The sequence below is a fragment of the Piliocolobus tephrosceles genome, chromosome 15, assembly GCF_002776525.5.
Source record: "Piliocolobus tephrosceles isolate RC106 chromosome 15, ASM277652v3, whole genome shotgun sequence".
Taxonomy (NCBI): domain Eukaryota; kingdom Metazoa; phylum Chordata; class Mammalia; order Primates; family Cercopithecidae; genus Piliocolobus; species Piliocolobus tephrosceles.
Genome location: NC_045448.1, coordinates 94701777 through 94725649, shown reverse-complemented (window position 1 = coordinate 94725649; position 23873 = coordinate 94701777). Strand labels below are relative to the sequence as shown.

Below are 23873 nucleotides of genomic sequence, written 5' to 3'. Positions count from 1 at the left end.
GGTATTCTGTGTGTGCCGAGGCCCTGTTTGAGTGGTATTCTGTGGGTGACATGGCCCTGTTTGAGTGGTATTCTGTGGGTGCTGTTGCTCTATTTGAGTGCTGTCATGTGTGTGCTGTGGCCCTGTTTGAGTGGTATTCTGTGTATGCCGTGGCCCTGTTTGAATGGTAATCTGTGCATGCATTATTATTATTATAAAATATTATTATTATTATGTAATAAAATATTATTATTATAAAATATTATTATTATGTAATAAAATATTATTATTATTTTACAAGATCCATGAAGTCTACTTGGTGCTTTATAGGGCGTATCTGGCTACAGCTGGTGTACTTCTGGGTGTTTTATGGCCCTGTTTGAGTGGTATTCTGTGGGTGCCGTGGCCCTGTGTGCATGGTATTCTGTCCATGTCATGCCTCTTCTTCCCTTCACGTTTCTTTTTCCATATTTTCTGTGAAAAGGGGATAAGAACAGTAAAAGCATACAGAAGAAAAACAAATACCAATTTCTTTTAGTGTTTATTTTGTGATGTACATTTCTTTAGGCCTTTGAAATGAAAAAAGGAAAAGTAAAGAAAAAGCTTCCCACAAGTATGGGAAAGGGAGGGAAGCCTTGGAAGAAATAGGCAGGCTCTTTCGAGATTTGTCACCTACGCAGAGGTTCAGATCTGCAGACCTGCATATAAGCTTGGCAGCAGGCAGGGTGCAAGGCAGGTTGCAGGCGGGCAGCCCCCTCACCAAATCCTGTTGACATGTTTTGTTTGGCTTGGATCATATTTGAAAAATATTCAAGTTAGTTTAAAACGTGGAAATTTTCATAATAAAAAACCCCATTATCCAGCTTTCCTTGAAGAATTGGAGTGCTGGCATCAGGCTGCTGGTGGGTTGGTGGCCTCCTCTGTGAAAAGACTGGCTCCTAGGTCATGGCCCCTCCAGCATGGGACAGGGGCTCTGGAGCGTGCCGCTGTCCCCGGCCTAGAAAGTTCTGGAATTGGACTTGGAGCTGGGAGACTGGAGCTGGTGCTTCCTGGTCTCTCCTCTTCACCTGCTCTTGGCAGCCGTGTGTGAGAGAGCACATCTTCACCATGAGGTCCAGGGGACCTGCAAAAGATCAGATTGCCAGTGACAGAGGGACACAGGGACCCTTGGTCAAGTGGGCATTTGGGAAGTGGTGCTTGGTAGCAATCGTGAACGTGTAAGGGAATCTCTTTGCTGCCTTCTAAGATAGTGTAAACCATTCCTTTCTTAAAAAAAAATTATAATGTGTTTTAAAAAAATGTGTTTTTAAAAATTATTATTATTATTTTACAAGATCCATGAAGTCTACGTGGTGCTTGATAGGGCGTATCTGGCTACAGCTGGTGTACTTCTGGGTGTTTTATGGCAAATTATTCTCAGATTACCCTTTAATGCAGGAAGGTCTGCCTGTTGTCTGAGCTCCCTGGGTCATATGGAAACCCCTCCAACTTGATGCAAAACAGCTGCCTCAGTCAGCTGTTCCAAAAAAGGAGCATTTTCAAGCCGAAGTGGCAGGAAAAATTGTGAAATGTTGAATTACTCTTTCCTTGCCATTGAAATGTGATTTAATTTTGATACTAACAAATTGTGGAAATCTAAAGTGAAGTACTCGGAATGGAGTTTGTTAAGAGTGTTCTGGCAATACTTACAGTATGTCCTGGGGGTGGGGGTGTTCCCCAGGGAGGGCAGCACAAAATTCCGCTGACCTCCATGTCCCAGGACCTCAGTCCGGCTGGGCCAGGGTCAGGGGCCAACCCGCGGGCCTCCCTCCCCTTTCTCTTCTGGGTCCCTGCTGAGACCAGCAACAAAGGGGTCAATTGTCTGAGGCCTCCTTTTGTCTGAGGGGCTCCATGAGCCTCTCTAAATGCCAAAGTGTATCCATGCACGTGGGTGAGTGTGTGTATGCACATATGTATGAGTGTGCATGTGTGCACATGTGCTGGTACACACGTGTGTGAATGGAGTGTGTGTGCTTGCATATGTATGCATGTATGCACATGTGAATAAGCGTGCACACAAGCACTAAAAGACTGTACGTATGCATGTGCATGTCTGAATGTGGATGAGTGTATGTGTGTGTGCCTGCATGTGTGCACATGTGCAAATATGCATGTGTGCACCAGTGTGCATATGTGTGTGTGCAGTGTACATGTGTGTGGGGTGTGTGCGTGCATGTGTGTGCACACACACAGGCAGTGGTGAGACTTGCTTAAAGCGTTTCTGAGTTGCTGATGCATCAGAGCAGGGCGAGGGGCTTTGGAAAGGCCTGACTAGATGATGGAGGTTCCTAAGGCCGAGGAGGAAAAGCATCTCATCTCTCAGCGGATCACACAGTTGCCTTTACCTGGCATTTGCTGTGGTACAGAAACCCCAGAGTGTCTTCTACCTCCCCTGCTTTCTCTGTAGGAATGAGGAAGAGCAGACATACGGAAGCTTCTTACACAGCTCATTTGCCTCATTGGTCTGTTGCAACCTGGGGTTTCAAGGGAAGACTCACAAGAACTTTTCTACACTGTTCCAGCCTCTATTCAGGCCTTCCTCATTGGACCCAGTGCATTCTGTGTGACATTTCAGCCATGTTTCCAGAATTACTGTGAAATACTCTGTTCCCATCCACCCTGGAAGCAGGTTCCCACATAGTACGGAGGCTTTGCCCCTTCCCCAGTTGTGTGCCCTTGCAGGTCCTGTTCATGCAGAGGCCTGCCAGGAGCCCTGGCTGCTCTGTCGTTTGGTTTGAGCCATCCCTGTCCATTGGAGTTTCCTTGATTCACACCTTCTTCCTTAATAAGGTGTCCTTTTAAGAATGACAATAAAACATATTTTATTCAGAAGCCGGGAAAAGACTCATAAAAACCCTTCATTGAAATTCACCTTTGTGAAATATTCATCTCCCAGCCCCCTTTAACCAGCACAGCTGTCATGAACAACTTTTTCTGTGTGTGTTTTTTTTCTTCTTGTCCCTCCCACCCCATTTCCTCTCCCTGCTCCAGCAAGGGCTTATCTTTCAACTGTGGAAAAGCCACCAATTAAACTGTATTCCAAAGCTTATCAAAATATTCAGTCAGTAAAATTATCTTATAATTAGCCTCACTGTAAGCCAGAACGTTTTAATCCCAGGAAATGTAAAGTCATCCGGCATTTGAAATCTGTAAATTGCTCGTCCTGACCTTCTGTGCACAGCTTCTGCTTTTATTTCTTTCCCAAAGTAATTTCTTCCTTGTTCTTCAAATTCTTGATTGTCTCGGAGGCATCTTCCTCTTCTGTTTGCTTAAGTTGCAAAGAAAACTGACTGCTAGTTGAGATAGAGAATTGAAAAGTTCAGGTGAGGGTGATATGCAATCCACCAGATTTTATATATTTCATGCCTTCACTTTTAGCTGTTCTTTTTGCAAACACAAGCCCCTGATTGCTACTGGCTTGCCCTCGTTGGTCCCGTACTTTGGATGCCTGCAGTGATATGCATGGCTGAATTATTCTGGAGCCAAGCTATTCACACAGTATCTGGGGCGTTCTGCAGGACATCGAGCTGGGCAGGGGCATTGGACTTTTTATTTCAACCATTTCTCTTCTCATAGCTCTCCCTGCCCTTTCACCCTCTCAGCCTGGGGATCCTCCTGCCGTCTTGCACCACCTGGGACAGCATCATGAATGTTACCTCCCCACCCAATCCTATTCGGACCAACATCAAGGGAACCATAAGTGATGTTTGGGAATCTTAAGGTTAAGGTGCAACTTAGACTTTGGCTACAGAAATGATATTCAGATGATGCTTAGGCTCTTTTTTTTTTTTTTTGGAGATGGAGTCTCACTCTGTCACCCAGGCTGGAGTGCAGTGGCGCAATCTTGGCTCACTGCAACCACCACCCATCAGGGTTCAATGATTCTCCTGCCTCAGCCTCCCGAGTAGCTGGGATTACAAGTGCCTGCCACTGCACCTGGCTAATTTTTTGTATTTTTAGTAGAGAGGGGATTTCACCATCTTGTCCAGGCTGGTCTTGAACTCCTGACCTCGTGATCCACCCGCCTCGGCGTCCCAAAGTGCTAGGATTACAGGCATGAGCCACCACATCTGGCCAATGCTTAGGTTTTTAACTGTTGTGAGCCTTCTTAAACTAGTCTTGCCGTAGGTACGAGTGGGCTAGTGAAACTTACATAGGCATGTTTGACTTGGTCATCACTTGTTGCATGATGAAACATTTTGAAAGTACCCAAAACTCGTTGAAAAATTAAATTTTGGAATGTACTAACATTTCAATAAACGGAGTATTGCCTGTATATAGTGCTAGCAGTGGTAGTTATTATTTCTAGATTTTTTCCTGTCTGTCACACAGTAGGCATACACATACACACAGAGAGATACAAACACACAAATATATAAAAATTGCTTATCCTTACATTAATTCTGTGAGAAAGTAATTATTTTGCCCATTTTACAGTTGGGAAAATTGAGGCTCTAACAGTTTCAGTAACTTGCTGATGCAGCTGAACTTGACTGGCTGGCCTGACCCTTGTAATCCCTTCTGTGAACTAGCCAGGGCCCCTGCCATATGATTTGACCCCCACTTACACCTGAGAGGTTTCCTCATCATCCCTGCAGAGTAAGAGGAAATCACCGCTTCACCTCAACCTCCACTTGATGCAGCACCCAGCAATTACATGCACCAGATCTTGATGTCACGTGTGTATTTCAGGCTCAATTTATTTGCTGACCTCAGAGCTGAGACTTGTCTGCCTTGAGCTTATGGGATCGGTGTGAAGGCTGTGATGATCCCCATAGGGAGACTCTGGCCCAGGTGGCCTGGGTTCTACTTGGTGTTCTTATGGTAGGAGATAGAGGGGGACCAACTCCCAGGATCCCACCATGTGTGGGCATGTTCTCCTAATGCCAACCTTGGAATCAGCTACATGCTGCAATCCCATCCTTTCACGACTGTGTCTCCGAGCTAAAAGACCCTGATTTTGGAAACTATTCCTATTGAGAGACACCTCCTGTCTAATCCACAACTAAATATTTTACGCCTCTTTAAGACTCTTTCAAAATACAAATTATCTTTAAAAGCTAAGATGAAACTAAATATCCATCATTCAAATGTGTTATTTTTGAAGCATTAGCTGTAGGGTGTTTTAGAAAATCTTTAAAACATAATTGGCCACATCAAGTTAATTTTCTTGTGTGAATTCTGCATATTCTTGATATTACTTAATTTGTTTTTCTCTCTTTTTAATTACAGCTTGGGTTGACGATAGCCATTCGCTATAGCCACAGGTAAATGTTTACATTTTTGTTTCTTTTAAGAATTATCCTTAGCAGTTTATAGCTTTTGGTTTGCTTATGCCTCAGATTTTGAGCTTTTTTTTTTGGTGATTGCTTTCCTGTGACGTCAGTGTCACAGGTGGAATTGTTCTAGTTGCTTGATTGGCAAGAGCACATTGCTGTTTAGAGGAACGAGATCTTTGTGAAAACATGGCGGTAGATAGCACATTTAAAACAAACAAGGGATATTCTAGGGCATGACACAGAAGCACTATCTGGGTAATGTTCTCACTCTTAAAGAGTGAGACACTCTTAGGGTGTCTCTGAAAACGGGGACGCCCCGCATGACAGGTGAATCCCAGCAGAGAGAAACTCAGCAAGAGCTTCTCTGTGAAGCCCTCGCCACCCCTCATGCCAGGCCTCTCTCTGTGTCTTAGGATGTCTGACAATGGCAAAAAGCCCTATTTTTGTCTTGCTTGTGATTTCTGCCTTGGTCTCAACTGTATCACGCTTATGAAAAATGTTTGCTTGTTGTGTTGGTATCAACACAAGTAACAGAGAAACCTTTGCATGTGTCAAAATGCATTGAGATGTTAAAGTCAGATCCGGCCCCAGTGGAGGGGTGATAAGCAGGATCCTTCCTGTCCTTACGAAAATTGTGCTCACAGCCTCCAAAGTACCACCCTGTGGTCATAGGCTTCGGGCTTGGGGACGTCTGCTCAGCTTCCCACAAACAACCCAAAGTCACCTGATTTCAGAATAAGTCTGCCTCCTAAAAACGCTCATAACAAGTGTATACATGGTTTCAATATACATATGAATTGGGCAATCGTAGGCAATTCCTGAGACCTAGAAGCTGCAGGGGAGCCATGTAGGTTATAGCAGGAAGAGGGCAGGAGAGGACCCGAACCCTTGGAATGAGCCTGTGGGGAGAAAGGTTCTCATGTGGGACATTTCTGGACACCTGTGAAAGAAATTGCTCCAGAGAGGCTCAAGATCCTGCAGGGGAAAGAAATATATTTTCTTGGCCCATTGCTAGGGGCACGGCTGAGTCCCCATACGAAAGACAGATTAACTAGAGAAAGCATGCAAATTTATTTAATATAAGTTTTACATAAAATGGGAAATAAGGACCCCAAGTAACAGAGAAACCTGTATGTTTTTAATGTTAGTTTGATGGAGAAGTGCACAGTTGTAGAGGTGGATAATTGGACAAAGAGGGTATGATCTAATGGTGATAAACTGGGTGGGGAGTTGGGGACTTAACAAACTTAGCCTGTTGGTTCAGATTCTGTGGTCCTGTGTCTTCAGAGATAAGTATGTTTCTTTTCTCTGGGTATATGGAGACTACCTCTCAAATGAGAGTTTTGTGGCCTGTATCGGGGAGGAGGGGAAGGGGAAGGTGAGAGTGACTTTCCTGCTTCTGCTGTTTTCTCAAATGCCGAGGTGCTGGTTTTTAGTGTAGTGTGTCCTGAACCCCATCAATTGTTTGTATGTTTCCGGTCCTGTGCGTGCCTGATGCATGCCCACGACAAAAGTGTGGCGTCCTGCAGAAGGGTCCTCTTCCCTTGTAACCCCCGCCAGGCTGCTGCAGCTGCTGAGGCACACAGCTACGACACGCTTTAGAAGAAGCATGGCGCGCACACAGACCCCTAATCCTAAAACCAACTGTGTGTGTGGTGGGGTGGGGTGCGGTGGGTATGGAAATGCTCTCTCTGGAACTTGCAGGAGCCTCTTTTTCTAGAATGTTCTCAAGGTGGACTGCTCCAGAATGAGGACAGCTAAGATCTCGCTCTAGTTCAGAGACAAGCATACTCTTCCCCATGATGTCTCACTATGTTGCAAGGGATGGGTTTGAACTCCTAGACTCAAGCAATCTTCCTGCCTTGGCCTCCCAAATTGCTGGGATTATAGGAGTGAGCCGCCACGCCTGGTCAAGGTAGGCTTCTGAGAGGAAGGAAATCTTAAACCATCCTCATTCCTGTAAAGTGTAAAAGTGGCAGGGAAGCCCATCTGACTCGGGCAGATGCCCCTGGAGGCTGGTAACATGGGTCTCTCAGAACACATAGTCTTTAAATTGCTGTCTGGCATTGCTGTGGAGGAGAAGCAGAGTTTGGGGAGAGCATGGAGGTGTGGGGTGGATCCTGGCGACTTCAGATTGCTTCTGTAGTCCTACTAGTTCAGCCTTGACCCCAAACTTAGAACCTACTCCTCAAACAAGCCCTGCAGAGAATTGGACAGAATGCAAAGAGGAAGTTAGCAGCTGTCTGTCGCACATGAGCTTGCTTCTTTAGGCTTCAGCCCCCACTCTCTGCGCCCTGCTCTTCCCAGGAGACATCCTAGCACATGTGGCTTCCCCCTGCTGTGTTTCCAGAGATGTTTGTCTCCAGGCTGTCCTTATAACCTTTAAGGTGTTAAGTGCGGAGCAGTTAACAAATATCATGGATATTTACGTAAGTGCAACAATAAACAAACAAAAATCTCAGTAAGTGGGAGAAGTAACAACCGAAAGTGATGAGATTGAGGGAAGGAAAGGGAAGACATCTCCTGAGGCTGCCTCGCAAGGTCCAAGGTCCTTCGCCATCTACCTTGGGATCTGGGGACCAGGGAGTGAGTGGTAGCCCAGTGAAGCCAGTATTCACAAAAAGGCTGCCTGCAGCAGCTGGTGTCATCTGTAGAAGAGTCTGAAGACTTTGGGTGCAGAAAGAATGATTAGAAAGTGATTGCAGTAACTCAGAGACAGCATGAGGACTTTCTAGGCTTGGCTGGGCCTCTCACAAAATATGAATGTCTGATTCGCACAAGCCAAGCTGGGGAGAGTTACTGAGGATCCTGCCTGTGACCTGGTCACGGACTGACGTCTTCAGTACTGTGGAAATGGAGAAGGGATGATCAAAGGGTTGTGTTTTCCAGAAATTACTTCCGAAATCTAAGGAATTCTGATTTTAAAATTCTGGAAAGTACAACAACATTTGTAAATTTGTGGTAGGGACAAACCTACCTTCTGGGAAATCCCCATTTTCCCAGACCTGATGACACTTCACGAGGTGTCACTGAAGAGCTGTTTGCATGTCAGGTCTCTTCTTCCCCTCGGGCACAGGAGGACCTGGTCTTTCCTCTAAGAAGCCTGCAGGTCACCCTGTGACTCTTCCTTTTCTTTTCTTTTCTTTTTTCTTTCTTTCTTTCTTTTTTTTTTTTTTTTTTTTGACACAGAGTCTTGCTCTGTCATCCAGGCTGGAGTGCAATGGTGTGATCTTGGCTCACTGTAACCTCTGCCACCTGGGTTCAAGCAATTCTCATACCTCAGCCTCCTGAATAGCTGGGATTACAGGCACCTGCCACCACGCCTGGCTAATTTTTGTATTTTTAGTAGAGACAGGGTTTCACCATGTTGGCCAGGCTGGTCTCGAACTCCTGACCTCAAGGAATCTGCCCACTTTTGCCTCCCAAAGTGCTGAGATTACAGGTGTGAGCCACCGCACCCGGCCACCATGACTCTTCTGCTCCCTCTTACACCTAGCCTGGCCACCTACCTCTCCCCTCATCTGGCAGGAGGAAGATGAGGGATGTAGGTTTCTGGTTGAGTCCCCTCTTTAAAAATCCTATTTGCTTGTTTGGACTGGCTGAAACTTCTAACCTTTTGTTGATTCCTTTTTTCGTGTGTGGTGAAATATGCCTCACATAAAATCAGCCATTTGTTTTAGTCTGTTTGCGCTGCTATAACAAAATACCATAGACTGGGTACTTTATAAAGAACAGATTTATTTTCTCAGAGTCCTGGAGGCTGGGAGGGCCAAGATGAAGGCACCAGCACGTTCAGTTGTCTGGTGAGGGCCTGGTCTCTGCTTCCAAGATGGTGCCTTGTTGCTGCAGCCATGGGCAGGGCGGAGTACTGTGTTCTCACGTGGCGGAAGGGAGAAGAGCAAGAGGGGAAGGCTTCATGAAGCCTCTTTATAAGGGTCTTCATTTCATTCCTGAGGGAGGAGCCCTCATGGCCTAATCACCTTTTAAAGGCCCCACCTCTTAATACCATCATGTTGGCCATTAAGTTTCAACACCTGAATTTTTGAGGGAACACATGCAAACCCTAGCACTATTTTAACCATTTTTAAGTGTATAGTTTAGTGGCATTAAGTACATTCCCACTGTTATGCAATCAACACCACTGTCCATCTCCAGAACTTTTTCAACATTGCAAGCTGTAACTCCATACCTATTAAACAATACGTTTCCTTCCACAGTTCCTCTCCAGTTCCTCACAGCCACCATTTTACTTTTTGTCTCTACAAATTTGACTATTCTAGGGACTTTCTATTAGCGGAACAATATAGCATTTGCATTTTCGTGACTACCTTATTTTACTTAGCATAATTCTTCAAGATTCTTGCGTATTGTAGAATGTACCAGAATTTTATTCCTTTCTGTGGAATAATATTCCATAGCATGTGCAGGCCACGTTCTGCTTATCCATTCATCCATCAGTGGACACGTGGGTTGCCTCCACCTCTTTGCCATTGTGAATAATGCTGCTGTGAATTTGGATATACAAATACCTCTTTGACACCCTGGTTTCAGTTCTTTTGGGTACATGCCCAGAAGTGGAATTCCTGAATCATATGGTAATTCTAAGTTTAAGTTTTTGAGGAGTGGCCATACTGTTTTCCTGTCGATTACCATTTTCCTTGTCATGTTGACCCCAAACCCAGATGCCAGAGTTGAGGGAAGGGGTCCTCTGTGAGGGTAGGGATACTTTTGGCATTAAGATTTGACGCTTTAGATTCTAAATCTAAGACCAGATTTGGAATTTGGAAGCAGACCAGATCTGCTTCCAAAATTCTAACATGGGCGTCAGGACCAAGAGAGATGGTGGAGAAAACCCCAAAAGACTCCTTTAGTAGATGGAAGAGGGGATGAAGGAACGGGGGACAGGAAAACATGGTTCCAAAATGACAACATTGGGAGGATGGGTTCACTCTTGAAGAAGAGTGGATTTGGGGGCCTTAAAGGAGATGAATGTGGAGAAGAGGGAAAGAAGTCACTAAAATCCTGTAACCTGGGCCAGCCAGCAGTGCCTCTCAGACTGCTGCAGACACGGAGGGGCAAGATTGCCTCAGAGCTAGAGGGGCTCTTGTGTGGCAACAGACGACTGGAGGCCCGAAGGAGGCCTTATTTTGTTTGCGTGCATATGCGATGGTGTTTCAGCTGTTAAATCTCCTTTATTCAAATGAACAGTGTTCAGGGTGAGACCATCCCCCTGCATGTGGGCATGGAAGTATGCATACACACACACACACACACACACACACACAGAGTCTGTAACACACGCCCACCCCAGCCACTTCCACTGCTGCTCCCAGACATCTCTAACTCTTGCTAGACCAGTTATTCCAGATCTGTCTGTTGTATAGAGGGGTGTGTGTGTGTGTGTGTGTGTGTGTGTCTTCATGTGGGCATGTGGGTAGGGAGCTGAGGAGTCAGGAAGTGGAGAAAGAATCATCATATTTTGATGGTATAAATGTAGCAAGCAAGGAGAGCCTCTGCCATGACTGCCTGCATGCTTAACAACAGGTCCTGCTTATGTTTTGTTTATTATCATGGCGCTTTAATTTATTTTTGTAAAGTCAAGCCATTTTCACAGAGTGGAAAATTGTCTCTTGATGTTCATTCCCCACTGTTTGGCTTGAGGTTTTCGGGTGGAATCCACACAGTGGTGACAGCTGGGTAACCCCCAGAAGTGCCCTTTGCAGATAACAGCTCTCGGGGCCCCATCACCCACACAGTGGGGAACAATTTCCCCACTGTGTGGGTGTTTTGTTTTTTTCTCTTTCTACAAGATTGAAAGAGAGTTTAGATCTTCTTCCTGCCTGACCCAGTGCAGCAGAGGGAAGAAGGCTGCTCCCTCCTGGTGAGTACCCCTGGGCCAAGATAAAAGAGGAAACGGGCTCAGAGGTGAGCATCTCATCTTTGGCTCTCGCTTGTCTGATACTGGAGAGAACACGTGAAGTAAGAGCGTGGAATTTTTGCACGTGCCACCTATGCTTGTATTTCTAAGAAGAGCTCATAAAAGTGGAGGATGAGAGCAGCGAACTCACTCCTAACAGAATGATTCTGCTTTGTGTTTTCGCTAGTTATGTTTCTTTAATAAATGAAGAAGGAAGCAAATTTTCCATTTGGTTCTCTGATAGTTAAATGGAAGTTCACACGGGTGTGACCCTTAAGCAAAGTCTAAACGCAGTTCTTCCCCACAACTGACTTCTTTCTATTGGTTTCTCACCTAAGAAAGGCTAAATTTGGTATCCTGTTAAGGTCTGTGCCCAAACTTAATATGGGAGTTATAGTCACCAGCCCCGTAAGAGTCCCTGGCATCCCTCGAGGGCTGGAAGGGGAAAGAGAGTTGGGGAACCTGCGTGTGATCGAACTGCACACAGTGTGGCCGTCCCTGAGCTAGACTATTGGAGGCCTGCCCTTACCACAAAGTATAGACCCGGGGTGATTAAGCAGTCATTCTGAGACTGTGCTCGTGTTTTTGTTTAGAATGAGCCCAGATGGCCTAGCAAGAAGTGAAGGGGTCGTGTACTTTTATGTTCTGATTTAGATTAGAAGCAGAGTTTGAAGTTCATAGACGAATCAGAATGCTTATTGAATGAAAAGGCAGCATCAATGAGCAAATGATATTGCCATCTTGAAATACAAAAGGGAGGAAAAGACCAGAACCACGGCCATCAGGCCTATTGGATTTTGATTTTAAGTGTTGGCAAATACCTAGCAACTCCCATTTGGGGCTGGTTTGATCTTGTGGAGACAGCTGAGGAGACTGTTGTTCTCCAAATTTTGTAAAAATAAACAAAACTGCCTTTCTGCCCTTTTTTCCCCTTCCAGGGAATAGTCGTTTCTGTCACTGAGGCTCTCTGGTCAACTGTTCCATCTGTCTCTTTTTCAAACTTCACAGTGAGGCTCCAACCAGATATACACAGGGTTGCCAAGAAATTATTCAACCCCAATGGTATAATCTTAAAACAAAGCCATCTTTTGGATGGTTGCGTTTTTGATGGTCTTAACACAAAATATGGCCCCTAAAGGGCAGCCTATGGATCTTCACGGGGTGCCCAAGTCATATGCTTTTCCTTAGTGAGACCCTTGAGAGCTGAGGGTGGTTGTTGCCGTCTCATGGTAGAGTGTGGCATGGGGCTGTGGATTTGCTAGGAGAAGAGTAAATGCCCTTCAGGGTCCAGGGGTTAATGTAGCAGATGGATGTGTCTTTTCTGTGCCTCTCCTATGCCTCTTTAGTCCCATGTCTCCTTTGGGTTGGTGGCCTTGTCCTTTAGGTGCCTTCTGCTCTGACCGCGTGGTCATTTCCCAGTCAAACCTGCTCTTGGCGTGTCTGCTGCCACGCCTACAGGGTGGTCTCCAGGGAGCCTTCTGCCTGCTGGCCAGAGGATCTTTCTCAAACACAGATCTGACCTTGCCCCTCCCACTAAGAAGCCCCCTTGGGCTTCCCTGCGTAGAGAGCAGAATCCTGACCTGTAGCACAGGATTCAGACCTCACTCCCAACCACTGTCTCCTCACGCTGAGCCTCTTGCCACATCCACCCCTGGCTTTTGCTATTTCCCATGGAAAATTAACTTCCCTTCTTTCTCGCAGACCAGTGAACACACCCTCCAACAGCCCCCTTTTCTCATCTCCTTTTCAGGTCTATCAAGGGACCGTGCTCCATGCTCTTTTCTGTTCTTGGGTCTCAGGGCTGCTTCTCAGGTCAGAGCCTAGGTATATTTCTTCTCCTTCCTGTCTGCCTTAGGCAACAGGTGGGACAGGCAGGCGGCATCCCTGTTCCCTCCACAAGTGCCCCTCCATGTCCTTAGAGCCAAGGCCATTTAATAAAGCCACACTGTGTCCACAGGTCTGGGAGGAACTGGTTAGAATTTCTTGAATGATATCCCCCTGAAAAATGACCCCTCCCTTACTTTCAGAGGACTAAGACAGCCACGTGAAATTGATCAGGAGATTCAACACAGCTCAAATCAAAATCCCAGTATGATTTTGTGTAGCAATTGGCAAGGTAATTCAAATATTTTTATGGAAAGGCAAAAGACCTAGGCCGGGTGCCGTAGCTCATGTCTGTAATCCCAATACTTTGGGAGGCTGAGGCAGGTGGATCACTTGAGGTTGGGAGTTCGAGACCAACCTGGCCAACATGATGAAACCTTGTCTCTACTAAAAATACAAATATTAGCCAGGTGTAGTGGTGCGTGCCTGTAATCCCAGCTACTCAAGAAACTGAGGCAGGAGAATCGCTTGAACCTGGGAGATGGAGGTTGCAGTGAGCTGAGGTGGAGGTTGCAGTGAGCCAAGATTGCACTGCTGTACTCCAGACTGACTGAGTGAGAAAAACAAACAAACAAACAAACAAAAAACAACAGAACTAGACCAACCAAGCAATTTTGAAAAAGAACAGAGTTGGAAGACTTCCAGTACCTCATTTTCAGATTCGCTGTAAAGCTACAGTAATCAAGGGCAGACTATAGGACATGTAGGCAAAAGGACAGACATGTAGTCCAGTGGGACATAGGAAGAGGTCAGGAGCAGACCCCATGTGAATGATCAATGGATTTTCAACAAAGGCGCCAAAATGATTCAGTGGAGAAAGGATAATATTTGAAATAAATGGAGCAATTGGACATCCATATCAAAACTCAAAAACCAAGAAGAACCCATACCACATACCTTGTAGCATGTACAAGCAACAAAGATGGATCATGGACCTAAATGTAAAACCTAAAACTGTAAACCTTCTGGAAGAAAACATTGAAGAAAACCTTTGTGATCTTGGGTTAGAGAAAACTTTCTTCGGACACAGAAAACATGAACTATCAAGGAAAAAGTTGGCAAAAATGGATTTCATCAAAATTAAAAACATCTGCTCTTTGAAAAACACTGCAAAGAAATAAAAAGACAAGCCACACATCAGGAGAAAATATTTGTAAAACACATATCTGATAAAGGAGTTGTATCCAGAGTATGTAGAGCTCTTACAGCCCCTTCACAAGAAAATGAAACAACTCAATTTAATAAATGGGCAAAAAATACTCGAACTGATTCTTCACCAAACAAGATGCATAGATGGCGAATAAGAGCCTGAAGGGATGCTCACCCTCGTTAGTCACTAAGGAAATGCAAATTAAGACTAGAATGAGATACCATTACATATATGTTAGAATGGCTTAAAACCTCAATACCATCAAATTGACCCTCATCAAAACTTCCCAACACAAACACAAACAAAAAGTCACCCTGATGAAATGCTGATGAGGATGTGGAGGAACTGCAACTCTGATACATTGCTGGTGGAAGACGAAATGGTACGGTCACTTTGGAAAAACACTTTGGAAGTTTCTTATGATGTTAAACATACCTTTACCATAGACCTGGAGATGACATTCCCAGATACTTAAACACGAAAGAAATGAAAACATTGGTGCACACCAAGACTTGTATGCATGGCTTCTCCATTCATAGTAGCCTCAAACTGAAGAAAATTCCAAATGTCCTTCCACTGGGAAGTGTGTAAACAGACTGTGTCACTTCCATACAGTGAGATACTACTCAGCAATAAAAAGACGTTCTGCTGAGCAGAAAAAGCTGACTCAAAAGTGCCTTTACTGTGTGATTCTTTTTGCGTGACATTCTGGAAAAGAGCAGACTCTAGGGAAGAAAGCAGACCTATGCTCACCAGGTGGGTAGAGGGGTTAACTAGAAAGCAACATGAGGGATTTTTGGGGGGTGACGGACAGATTCTAAATCTTGATTGTGGTGGTAACACGATTGTGTTTTCCAAAATTCACAGAACTGTGACACCTAAATCGGGTGAATTTTATTGTAATTAAATTATACTCAGTGAACTTGAATTAAAGAGAGTTAAGGTAGGGGTGTCTCTGGATCACTTTTTTGTGATGAGAACACCTTGTCTGAGGCCATGTTGACACTTTTTCCAAGTGCTTCTGGGTATGGTTTGAGGGAGTTCTTCATGTGGAATTATCTTGTTTTACATGCCCAGGGTGAGGCCTTTGAGTTCACATTGAGCCACGTCATCATTTTCAATGAAGGTGGGTTGCGAGCTGTGTGACCGCACTGTTTAGCACATTCCTCTTTCTAAGGCTTTCCACGACAACACAGGTGCAGTCAGGTCTTCCATCAGCCCTGGACGCCCTAGACTATGTGGTGCTTCAGTGAGGCCCTCGTGCTGGGGTGCTGCAGCCTGGGGCAGTCGGATTTGACCTTGTTTTTCACTGCAAGGTGGCTGCAGAGCAGAACCAGTGCTCTGGTCTGTGGTCCTCAGAGCCCTCAGGGGCGCTGGGATGACATCCCACCATGAAATACGGGTGCCTGAGGTCACGTTCCTGGAGGCATTGCTCATCTCAACCATCTGGAAAACTCACTGGCCTGCGGGCCTCTCCCAGAGACCCAGGAAATGGGGGGCAGCTGTTTCCAGACCTCACCAGTGAGAAAGGTGCTCCATGTTCTGTCACGGCCGCAGAGGTGAACATAGCCGGGGTCACTCCCACTGAGTTGAATGCCGCTGAGTGCAGGGCAGAGAGCAGGATGGAGAGAGAAGAGCTTAGAGGAAGCCCCTAGCGTATTTCCTGGAGTGCTAAGAGGAGCTGCCCTTCTGCCAGAGCCAGGGGAGGCCAGCTCTGTCGGTGGGAGACCCCTGTGGGCAGCTGTCCAGGCTGGTGTTTGTGACAAGCCTGCCGGGTGTGGGGAGGCACAGGGTAAAACTACCGTGGGGCTAGAGCCCATTGCTGCCTTCTGTATATTCCCGTGACTGGTGCCGTGTCACCCAGTGGATCACTTGACAGTGAGCCTGCGGCTGGCGCCTACCCATTTCATGGGGTGGTCGAGGGGGGCTACCAAGGTCTTGCTCGTGTTTCTGTTGAGAGGGACACCAGGGAGCTCTCTGGTCAGGCTGCGTGTGGGGGCCCTGGCTCCCTGGCTGCTATTCTGTGGCCTGATCTGCAAGCCCGGCTTCAGGCTCTCAACATCCTCCTGAAGGGCGTTTCTCAAGTTTGAATGAACGGCTTAAATTGGCAAAACGTAATCCAGGGCTCCGTTAAACTAGCCACAGAGAGTTCTAGATCTGCCTTCCTCCAGTCACCAGGATGCTGCATTTATAGGCAATTTTTGCTGTATGAATCATACTTGGGCCTCTTATGTGGCTCAAACTACTTACAAATCAAGAATATTCTATAGCCTCTACATCACATGGGGGACTGGGCCTGTGGGGGTAGCACACACCCCTGGAGGGGCAGCACACACCCCGTTCGCTGTGGCCAGTGCAGGAGTTGTGCTGAGGCAGCTTTTTTTTTCTTTTTCCTGAGGTGGTTTATCACTCAGATTCTGCTTCCTGTTGAGGTTGGTAGAGCCTCAAGTGCCATGCAGAGAAGTCCATCTATAAACTTCCATTCCCTGGTCTTTCATGAGGCAGACTTGACTGCTTGTCCAAGCGCTCTATTCTGTTGTATAAGGCAGTCTGCACCCTCGTTAGAGCCCATGGTGGGTGAAGATGGTATGTGGGTGCTTGGAGTGGAAGGAGAGTCACATTTATACACTCACATGTCAGCAGCCATGGGTCCACAATGTTCCTCCTCCAGAGAACAAGTTTCCTTGTCTGCATCCCCTCCAGTGCCAGCATGTGCTGGGTTCAGAGTGCCAGGCCTCGGGCAGGGTGGTCCGTCTTGTGGCTATTTACTTAATATCCTACTCCTAGACCTGTGGTTCTAAACTATGGTGATTTTGCCCTACAGAGACATTTAGTGACATTTTTGGTTGTCCAAACTTGGGGAGGTTACTACTGACTGGCAGCTATGGTGGAGAGGCCAGGGATGCTGTTAACCATCCCAAAATGCCTGGTTCAGCTGCTCACAACAAAGAATTATCTGGCCCAAAATGGGAAGAGTGCCTGGGTAGAGAAACTGCCCTCGACCGAGAGCTCCTGACGGCAAGCACAGTATTTATTCCTCTTTCCATCTTCGGGGCCTGGCAGGTAGCATGTGCTTAGTTGGCATAGGCTGAATCAAATCTGTGATTAAAAGGCTCACGTACATGTTGGTTTTTGTGTTGATAAAATACTTTCAATATTCCCTGATAATTTTTGTTCTACTTGTTTGTTTGTTTAAACATAGAAATTAAATCAGCTTTCAATTAGTCATACTAATGGGTGGGAGAGAAGGGTAGTCCCTCCAAAACGGTAGATCCCCCAGAATCCACTTTTACGGTTGTCTGTGCAATGACGCAGAGGCACAAATGCACAGTAGGCCTCACTGTCGCCCCCTAGAGCCAGCCCGAGGCCCTTTCTTGTTTGGCTTGCGGGCATGGGGGAAGACCCTGCCTTGTTGATCATCCACAAAGTGCAACAGATAATTGGAAGGGAACTGATTGTTTTACCTTGACTGTACTATTCCCCATCTTCCTCTTTCCTCTCCTTTTTTTTTTTTTTTTTAATCTTGAAAACAAAATGAAATCCAGGACATTTTTCAAAAAAAATCCAATCGAATATAGATTAATTTGTTCATTCAGCAGATACTTGCTGAGCTTCTGCCATGGACCAGATGAAGGTAAAAGCACACCATGTCTGCCTCTGGTGACCCTGGTGGGAGCACTGTCATAAGATGAGGGTGATAAAGGAAGCACTTGATGCTCCAAGGCATGTGTGTGCGTGTCGTGTGTGTGTGTGTGTGTGTGTGTCTGTTTACATGCATGGGGAGGGTGTGCTCTGCCCTTCAGGCTGTGCAGCATGGGCTGGTGGCAACTTCTGGGGGGAAGAAGAGATTTGCAGGCACACAGTGGGTAGAGGATATGATTAGCATTGTTGGTACAATTTCCAGACATCTTCTGCCTGCACCTCTTTGTGATTGTCCCGGCAGAACCTACCACATCTCCATGAAGGAGGCAGGATGTGGAGGTTCCACACGAGGTTGGCTTGGGGATTCAAACTCAGGCCTCTGACTCCCAGCAGAAGACATTTCGCCAAAGTGTGTCACCAACACCACTCAGGATGCTGGGATGGTTCCCTAGCGCTCAGAGCCTTGATTCAGCCCCAACCCCCAAGGAGGGTATTTGTTTGCTCTCCACTAGCAGGGGGATGAAGTGCTGTCTGGAGGGTGTCAGGGCTGGAAGGGCAGGCCATGTTCATGGAAAATTTCCTTATTTAAGTAATGACTGATAGGTTTATGGAAGAGCATTAAGGAGACTTCAGGTGCAGGGATGATGTGGCAGAGGCCATTGAGGGCCACCACCTGGCAGAGATCTGGAAAGCTCTTGCCTAACCCCAGGGAGAGGTGGCCCTTCTCAAGCAGTCCCAGAGGGACCAGTTTCTACTTTCTCCCTTGAGAATGAGAAGGGGACAGTGGCCCCAGTCCTCTGGCATGGGGTCAAGGATGCAGAGATTACTGCTCTGCTCAGCCTAGCACCTTACCTCCACCTTCCCTCAAATCTGTCCCACCTGATGGCCAGCAAATGGTCCTGGGGAGGAAGCTACCAACCCTTGCTTTAAGAAACTTTCCCAGTTGAGAGAATTGACCTACCCCAAGGGACTTGTCTTGTTTGAAAGGAAACCTTTGAGAATCTTCCTTTAAATCACATGACTTCTGTGACAAGTGTAGGTAGGAAAAAGGAAACATTAGGTGTTGGAGACAAAAATGCTCATATAGAGGAAAATTCTGTTTCATCTTTTATACTTCTTACATCTTTTTTGTATACCTGAAGGCAAGGGTAGAAGAAAAAAACTGATTCTGCCAGTTGGCAACAGTTATTCCTGACCTTAAAACTAGTCTTGATGTGGAGGAACATCAGTGTGCAATGCTTTAGATGACATATTGCTTAAATGCTTCCTCATTTAACTGTCATAGCCCCTAAAATGGGTGTTACTAATTTTGTTTTAGAGATAAGGGCACTAATGCTCAGAGAGATTGAGGAGTTTGTCCGAGGCCACATAGCCATTCAATAAAGACCATGTTCTTTCTAGTGTGTTAGGAATCTCTGCTGGCCTGGGCAGAGCTGTGAATATGAGATACGATTTGAGAAAATGCACTGAGCAAATCAAAAAGCAACTTTACAAGAGAAGATACAAAGACGTACCTGATTGCTTGTCAAAGAAATATACGATATGTACTGTGAAATGCAGTAATTTCCCTTTATCCAATGCTTCACTTTTTGTGGTTTCAGTTACCTGTGGCCAATTTTGTCCTGAAAATATTAAATGGAAAATTTCAGAAACCATTTATTAGTTTTAAATTGTGTGCCATCCTGAGTAATGTTGTGTTCGGAGTTGGTTCCTGCCAGTGGGTTCGTGGTCTCGCTGACTTCAAGAATGGAGCCGTGGACCTTTGCGGTGAGTGTTACAGCTCTTAAAGATGGCTTGGACCCAAAGAGTGAACGGTAGCAAAGTTTATTGTGAAGAGCAAAAGGACAAAGCTTCCACAGCATGGAAGGGGACCCTAGTGGGTTGCCATTGCTCACTGGGGTGGCCAGCTTTTATTTCCTTATTTGTCTCCTCTGAAGTTCTGTTTCCGTCCTATCCGAATGCCCTTTTTTCAGTCCTCCCTGCGATTGGCTACTTTTAGGATCCTGCTGATTGGTGCATTTTACAGAGCGCTGATTGGTGCATTTTACAGAGCACTGGTTGGTGCATTTTACAGAGCACTGGTTGGTGCATTTTGCAGAGCACTGATTGGTGCAATTTGCAATCTTCTTGCTAGCTACAGAGCGCTGATTGGTACATTTTACAATCCGAGCTACAGAGTGCTAATTGGTGCATTTTACAATCCTCTTGTAAGACAGAAAAGTTCTCCAAGTCCCCATTTGACCCAGGAAGTCCAGCTGGCTTCACCTCTCAATGTGATGAAATCTGAAGCCATCCTGCTCCATCCCATCCTGAATGGAATCCTCCCCTTGTCCAGGTTACCCACCCGTTAGTCACTTAGTAGCTGTCTCAGTGATCAGATGGATTGTCACGGTGTCACAGTGCTTGTGTTCAAGTCATCTTTATTTGACTTCATAATGTCTCCAAAACACAAGAGTCGTGATGCTGGCAATTGGGATATGCCAAAGAGAAGCCGTAAAGTGTTTCCTTTAGGTAAAAAAGTGAAAGTTCTCGACTTCGTAAGAAAAGAAAAGCAATCATATGCTGAGGTTGCTAAGATCTACAGAAAGAAGGAGTCTTCGTGAAATTGTGAAGAAGGAAAAAGAAATTTGTCCTAGTCTTGCTGTCACACCTCAAACTGTAAAAGGTACAGCCACAGGGGTGATAAGCACTTAATTAAGATGGAAATTAAATTTGTGGGTGGAAGACATGGACAGGAATGTGTCTGGTTGGCAGCTGGCTTCAGTACTCTCCCTGGTTTTAAACATTTACTGGAGTTTTGGAATGTATCCCTTGTACAGAAGGGGGGCCTACTGTAAAAGACAGAAGACCCTGTGTGCTAAGAGAGTATACAATGTAAATCCCAACTCTTGTATGGAATTCCAAGGACATTGATTTTTCTAAGATTCAGATGGTGCTGTTAAGACTATATGACAATTCTCTGTGCTTTGGAGTCTTATTCATTCTTTCCTTCATTCATCAAACAGTTATTTTGTATCAGGTAGGATGCCTTTAGCTGTGACCCTGGCTGAACTATTTTAAACAGGACGTGGATTATTTTCTCTCTTAATGATTCCTGAAGTGGGGCAGTTTCAGGATGGTTATTTCAGGGGCTCAGTGACACCTCAAGGTCCAGAGTTGCTCTGATCTTTCTTCTCTGTGACTCAGTATGTCAGTTTTGTCTTTGACTCCCTCATGGTCACAATATGGCTGCTGAGGTTCTTGCTCTCACATGTAGATGTTTAGGATTTAGAAGGGGAGGACCCATGTTTTCCCATATGTCATTTTTTAGCAGTATGGAAACTTTTTTTCCAGAAACCCTTCAAGAGACTTTCCTTCCTTTCTCATTGGCCAAATAAACCCATCTGTCCCTTCCTAAGGCCATCGCTGGCAAGAAGCATTGGGGTGACTGTGACTGGGTTAGTTAGTGGCTCCGTAGAGAAGGGTGGATTACTTGAGCAGACTTCGGACTTTATTACCAAGGATGGGAGGACGAGGGGTTGGGCCAACAACTGGAAATGTTGCTACACGTTTAAAAAATATTTTTATTATGGAAAATTTTAAACACGAGGGAGAGTAGCATAGTGGATTCCCTATTATTTGTCTCTTAGTTTCTATAATTATCAACATTTTGACAGTTTTAGTTCCCCCTATCCTCCCTTTTATCTCTGGCTAGAGTATTTTATTTATTTATTTTTAACATAATTTTTACTGACTGATTGATTGATTGATTGATTGAGACAGGGTCTGGCTCTATTGCCCAGGCTGGAGTGCAGTGGCATGATCTTGGCTTACTGCAACCTCTGCCTCCCAGGCTCAAGACATCCTCTCACCTCAGCCTCCTGAGCAGATGGAAGCATAGGTGTGTACCACCACGCCCAGCTAATTTTTGTATTTTTTGTAGAGATGGGATTTTGCCATGTTGCCCAGGCTGGTCTTGAACTCCTGGCCTCAAGGGATCCACCCATCTCAGCCTCCCAAAGTGCTGGGATTACAGATGTGAGCCACTGCACCTCGATGCTGGCTAGGGCACCTTAAGGTGCATCCCAGACATACATCGTTTTTTAGGTGCTCTGGACGTATATCGAGTACCTGCTATCTGCCTAGTTACAGCCAAAGAAGATATCTGTTTCAGGGACAAGAAATTAGTGAAAACTCACTGGTATTAGCTACTTTTTGCTACAGAAGACAAAATACTCTGAAACAAGGGAAAAAGGCAATATCCAGGAAATGGAGTTTTCTCCAAAGCTTTTGTTTGTTCTGGCTGCATCTGACATCCTTTTGATGTTAGAGAACAGGTGTTCTGGGAAGTTCGGGTGGGGAACAGGGGATCCTTCCTCCCCCCGAGACAGGCGTGGAGCTGAGTGGAAGTTCGGCATCTCATTTGTCATTTCGCCTCTCGGGCTGATGAGGCCAATGCTTTCTAAGAGTGGGTTTTGGTTGGGTGACACCTGTTTCTGCATGTTAATAGATTTCTGGGGTAAGATAAAGCTCGGTGATGTCACCTGCAGGTGTGTGAGCCTGTGGTAGCGGTCTGCTGCTTGACATTTGCTTCACAAGGCATCGCTAGCCACATCTGTCCTCAGCTGTGAGAGTGTATGTATGCACCAGCAGGCTGAACAGAGAGAGGTTTGTAACCAGAAAAGAGAGTCAAATATAACAAGCTGACTCTGGGCTGGGTTGCAAACACATGTACTTTCCCTATGGCGTTAGCTGATTTCATTTAGTTATGGAACAAAATACAAATGTTGTTTCTTTAAAATATCACTGTGCCAGGCAGAGTATATTTCCATACACCCTTTTCTGAGTTTCGTAAGCCCACCTGTTTTATTACAGGTTTAAAAGACCCCTCTTCCTCTGTGTGTCTGAAACAGGAAGCCTGCTTTCTTATTTTCCTTCAGTTTAGAAATATTTAATCCTTTGAAGAGAGTTTGCATGCTTCGTGCGAGGCGGTACCTTTGTATATAACACAATAAAATTTGCCACTCATCTACATGCGTTTCTCCATTTCTATATGACAATTAAAGGTCAAATTGCAAAGTTGAATCAGTTATAGCTCTGCGTTTAGGATACGTTCAGTTCAACCTGAGTTGATTTTATCTGCCTGGGCTTTGTAAAATGTTAGTATTTGCATAGTGAGTTTAAAAACAGAAACCTTTTGCATAACCATATTTGAAAAATCCAAAACAAAGAGAAAGAGAATGGACTGAAGATGTGAAATGATGCCCTTTGACTGGATACTTGTGTAATCTGGGTGGCTTTTGTGGCAGTTGTGCTGCTTCTGAGAGTAGCTTTCTAGAGTGTGCAAGTGGTGGCTAGGTGTGCTTTATTTCATGTGCTGTGCATTTCAGTGCTATGTGAGGATCCATCTGACCCCAATACATTTTATTTGACATGCACAGCTGGGTCGCTGGAGGATGGTTCAGGCCATTAAGAAGAATGCAAAAGAAAACACAGACAATCTATTCATCAGAACACTATGAAAGGGAGACTTATTGGGGCAGGCTCTGGCAAGAGCACACCTGGAGGAAGGAGAAGGAGGAAAACCAACTGGGCGCCTAGGGAGAAGGGCGGAGGAAATGCAGCTGCTGTTGACCGCAGCCGGCCTCATTGGAGAGGGGCTTTGCCAGTGGTGAAACCCGATTCCATTTCCAACTTGTGGAATCGTATTTTAGGATGCTCTGCAAACAAGAGGGTTGGATGGCAGACGTGAGGTCTTATTTGCTGAGGGGTCTTTGCTCACCAGGTGCTTAGCACCCCAGCGGGACCCCAGGCTAAGGAGTATGATGCTCACCTTGTATCTGAGGGTAGCAACCAAGTTCCTGGCCTGTGGGATCAATGCTAGGTCTCCCCAGGCATTCCTCAGACTCGCCGAAGAGGGAAGAGAGGAGGCAACTTCTAGAATCCTTGGAAAGCCGTTTCCTTGCCCTTTTTCAGCCACAAAGATGCCCCAGTAACCTCAGCC

The 23873-nt window shown here is 45.6% G+C and overlaps 1 protein-coding gene across 1 annotated transcript in view; it reads left to right on the top strand.

The window, feature by feature from the left end:
- The window catches only part of ACOXL (acyl-CoA oxidase like), a 358184-nt gene that overhangs the window by 69077 nt on the left and 265234 nt on the right, over positions 1-23873 (top strand). The window contains exon 10 of the mRNA XM_026449783.1: positions 5251-5285. Coding sequence (XP_026305568.1) covers positions 5251-5285 — 35 coding nt within the window. The remainder of the gene's footprint in view (positions 1-5250; positions 5286-23873) is intronic.